This window comes from Colossoma macropomum, unplaced genomic scaffold (assembly GCF_904425465.1).
Source record: "Colossoma macropomum unplaced genomic scaffold, Colossoma_macropomum, whole genome shotgun sequence".
Taxonomy (NCBI): Eukaryota; Metazoa; Chordata; class Actinopteri; order Characiformes; family Serrasalmidae; genus Colossoma; species Colossoma macropomum.
The window spans coordinates 22,105,631-22,110,526 of NW_023494800.1; the positions used below are offsets into that span (position 1 = coordinate 22,105,631).

The 4,896-nt window shown below is 35.6% G+C and overlaps 1 protein-coding gene across 1 annotated transcript; it reads left to right on the plus strand.

Moving 5' to 3' along the window:
- Positions 1-411: 411 nt before the first annotated feature.
- On the plus strand, positions 412-1,371 carry LOC118819636 (olfactory receptor 10T2-like). The gene has a single exon (XM_036587442.1). It carries the CDS (start codon positions 412-414, stop codon positions 1,369-1,371), a length of 960 nt encoding a protein of 319 aa, XP_036443335.1.
- The last annotated feature ends 3,525 nt before the right edge of the window (positions 1,372-4,896 follow it).

Below are 4,896 nucleotides of genomic sequence, written 5' to 3' on the forward strand. Positions count from 1 at the left end.
GTAGTGAGTCTGGAGCAACTTAATCATTACATTTCAGCAGAAATATAAAGTGTCTTGTCCTTTTTTATTTAAACCTTTTCATAGATTTCAGCCAAAAAGCAGAGTGTGAACAAGGTGTTATTGAGGAAAAGGTTTAGGTAAGACTGCTTTCATTACTTATTACTGCATTTATTGCTTTTACTCATCCTTTATAATTTATTAAGTGGACTATGATAAACAGATAAACAATTTCACTACAAATTTAGAAACTTCATACAAATGTGTGTAAGCAATAAATACAGTAATGACTTCTTTGATTGTAGTATACATGACAGACCTTCCTTACAACCATATTAATATAATACATGCCACTTAATTATCCTTTTTGCTTTTCCTTGTCAGAGGCAGAGCTCCAGTTCCTGATTCACCAAAATGAACATGACTGAGCCAGTAACGTTTTTCATCATTGAGGGACTGAAAGATAAATACATGATTCTATTTGCTATTTTCCTTACAATATATGTACTCATTTTAGGGGGAAACAGTATGATTATATATCTGGTCAGAACAGACCCCAAATTAAACTCGCCCATGTACTTTTTCCTCCACCATCTATCCTTCTGTGATATGATCTATACATCAACCAGTATCCCAAACATGCTTTCGGGATTTCTAGTCGATGTCAAGACCATTTCCAAAATGGGCTGCTTTGCGCAGATGTATATCTTCCTCTCTATGACTGTAGTAGGACGTGGTTTGCTGACAGTGATGGCTTTTGACCGATACTTAGCCATCTGCCATCCTTTGCGCTACGCATCAATCATGACCAGGAGGATTCGTTATCTGCTCATATTTTTAGCATGGCTGTTTGGGTGGTTTATTCCTTTTTCTGCCCTGATCTTAGCTTTGCCGCTGCCCTTCTGCGGGCCCAACATAGTTAAGCACATCTTCTGTGATCATACCTCAGTCGTGCGCCTGGCTTGCACTGACACTACAAGGAACAGCATAGTATCACTAACCTTTGCTTTATTTGGCATTATTTCTACCTTCCTGCTGATTCTGGCGTCTTATATTTGCATTGGGAAAGCCATCAGCAAAATGGGCTCAGCCGAGAGACTGAAAGCTGCTGCTACTTGTGTGTCTCACCTTATTGTAGTCTGCATCTCCTATGTGTCTGCGTCCTGTGTGTACATCTCCTACAGAGTGGCCACGTTTGACCCAGACGTGCGTTTGATTATTGCTGTGCTTTACTCTGTGCTGACGCCCCTCCTGAACCCCTTCATTTACAGCTTGAGGAATAAAGAGCTGCAGGATGCGCTGAAGAGAGCCTTCTGCAGATACAGCGCGGCCTCTCATGCAGTCAGGAAAACTGTGCCCTCTATATCATCATGACATCATGGTTACAAAAATGTACTATCAAATGTTGTTGCGTCTTTCTGGGTTTACAGTTGAGCTAAGCCAGGGAGAGTCATACTGGAATCAGCCCATTTCTCACTGGACTGACTGCCTTCCTCATTTCCTAAAACAGTCCTTGGCAAGAGGACTGACCCACAGCTGGAGAGAGAAGCTCAACCAGAGTCCATCTCTGAAGAATCAGAGGAAAGAGTTTCACAATAACATACTGTAAATGTAGCTGAGCTGTTATTACTTTCACATGTTAATATGTATAGATGGAAAAATTCTGTGGCTCATAAATATACTACTCAATCAATTTCTAGACTGATTGTTGACTCACTGCTACACCTCACTTGGGTGAAAATGGAGGATTTTTTTTAATTATTGTGTGTTAATGTCATTGAATCAACTGTTCCGGTTTTCCAACTGAATGTGTGTTAATGAAAAGGTAGTGATTTATCTAAAACATGTTTTTCTCTTAGATCAAAAAGTACTAATCAAACTCCAAAATGAGACCTGATGAGAATTTGCATTGTCCACTCTATGGTATCAAGTATTTATTAACTACATAACCATTTTATCTGTACTCATCTTTCAATCCTTTTTCACTGTGTAGTTTATATAATGTTGCATGGCTGAGGTGCTGGTCAATGCTGAATTAAACTTAACTTTTGACAGTTGTTTTCCCTGCTGTTTTGTGGAGGCCTTTCTTTGTGAGCTTAGTGAGTCTGGTATTTATTTTGTATCAGTTTGATTTTTAAAAGAGATTTTAATATCAAAGTATATCTTTTAACCTGCAAAATAATTTAAGATTAATATTTAGCATGTCTGATAAATGCAATTCTGTATTTAGACTTACATACACTACCACTCAAAAGTTGGATTCAGTGTTTCCAATAATATAAAGCCAATTTTGCTGCATGTACATGTTGTTCCAGTATGATCTTGTAGTTTTATGCAACATTGTAGGTCACAAATAATGAAATACAAAACATTAGGAAATATTAGAGTTCTGCATGGTGAACAGTGCTGTATATGACTCCAAAATGACAGAGAAAGCTACATAACATTGAGAATAAGTAGTGATCATGATCAAATCTTGAGGTGGATACTACAAAAATCGGAATAATCACAATAGCTCATTATAGCTTATTATTTCTCCTTCAGTACTTGAAATATCTAATGATGTGAAGCATCTAAAAATACTTGTTGCATTATTTATGTTTGCATATCCTTATTGCATAAATTACCATTGAAAAAAGAACAATAAATATTGAATAATGCAAGTGATTCCACTTTAGAGCAGGAAGCTGCTGCCGCTGTTTGTCACTTTTAAGTTTTAAGATCGACATGGTTGCAAAAGCATAAAACCTTTGAATTAAAGTAGACTTTCGAAACACCAAAAAAGTCAAATTAAATTGATAGCATTTATCAATTCACAAAAACTCTGTTGAAGTTTGAGAGTACCTCATTTTAACTCAAAAATGTGTAACAGGTATTGTCTTATTTGCATTGCATTGGTCTGGAAACAGCAGTAAACCCCCTTTAGACTTGTCACTGAATATGTTTAGGACATATAAGACTGGTTGACCAGGTGGTCCCGCTGGCAAAGGAACATATGGAGGAGGCCCAAGAGGTACAACAGTGTGCCTATCCCTCTATACCGGTACAACAGGCTGGTTCAACACAGGAGATTTTAGCTGGGAGACCAGGCAGGAGGCCCTTAGGCTGTTATTTTAAATTATTACATTAAAATTATCACATTCATTTTTTCTGTGCTTCAACCACTTATATGAGCTTTTGCCCTGACTGAGGTCTCAGTCTTCAACTCTTACCACCTATCCAGAGAGGTTAACTTAGGCTTGTGAAGGCCCAGTTTGTCTCCATGCTTGACCTCACTAAAAGCTATTGTCATGTGGCTCTCAGTCTTTTCCATCTTAGGGGCAATAGGCAGCACTAGGTTCTTAAATTCTGTGCTGTATCATGCTATTAATTGTCTATACTAACTCTAACCTTATGTTCAGATAATGACTCAGCAAGTGAATGTGATACATAATTGGAACTGCACTGGAATCTCATATTATCTCATAGAATCTCAGATATATTATCTTTTAATGTGTTGTTGATGTGTCCCTTGTTGTATCAGTATGGCTTTAGAAACTTACTTTGAGAAAAAGACGGTCATGTTTGAAAACCAAATCATGTTTTTTTTTGTGTGTGAGGTTTTAATAATTTTTTTTGAATGAAAGTAAAAAACTTGCAGGTGCATTATTTCAAGGTAAATAAAAGGCCTGAGATGCCTTAGACTAGCACAGTTTTGTGATTAAACTGCTCACACACATCTGATTCAACTCAGAAGTTGATTGCCAGGTGTAGTAGGTGTGTTAGAGCAGGGAAATCACCAACTGTGCTCCAACCCTTCAGGACTTAATTAGACACCCCTGAGAAGTCCTCTTTGTAAGTTTGTAAGTCCTCTTTGTTGCACTGAAACTTGAAGAACTGGTTGACCTTGCCATGGGACATTCTACTGTTTCCACTATGATTATTATGAAAACAAACTATCACAAAAAATGAAGAACATTTTGTAAAATGTAAAATAAATAAATAAATAAATAAATAAATAAATAGATGAATAAGCAAGTGGTAGTTTGGTTAGGGAACAAATTAAAATAATACAGGTTTCATGGGTTTGCACTATGAATTGAAAAATATAAAATATAATTTACACTTTTAATAGAGCTTTTACAAATGATTGACTTTATGATTTACAATTACTACATGGACTGCATGATGACAAAGATGATGGGAGTTCTATTTAATCATAAATGGTCAATCATTTAATAACAGTGTGTTAAGTGCAATAAAAGTGAAACTTAAACCTTTTAAATGATCATTCATCATATATTTTGTGATCAGATTTTAATACATTGTAAATATCTTAAAGTTTGTTTCATTAGACAAGATATATATTTTAGACTTTTTATACATACAGCATGAAATTTGTATATTAACTCAACTGATCAGACAATATATGGCTTTGTTAATATTTATCCAAAAATAAATAGAGACGGACAAAATAATACTTTATCTCATTTAATCTGGTAAAATGAAACCGCTCTAAAAGAAGCCACCAACTAGGCAAATGGGACACATTTTCTGCACTTGGTAGTCATGTATTATAATATACTAGGCTTTATATCTCCCTGTCTCTGTACATTTTGTCCATATGAAAAATAATAATAATCTTGCTGCTTACATTACTAGTTTATTAACACATACTGCCTCCACTACCTACATTAGGTTTCCTTCTTTACCTGGTCATTACATCCCCAAAGACAACCTGTCATGTAATGTGAGACTTAAAACTGTCTGCCTATGCAATGTCTGTGTACATAAAAGATAATACATTAAAAGATAAATATTGCCGTTTGTACTTGGCTGTTTAAAATCGTTTTTGTAACACTGCATTCACACACTGCATGTAAATAGACAATGCATATTCAATTAATTCAATTAATTAAG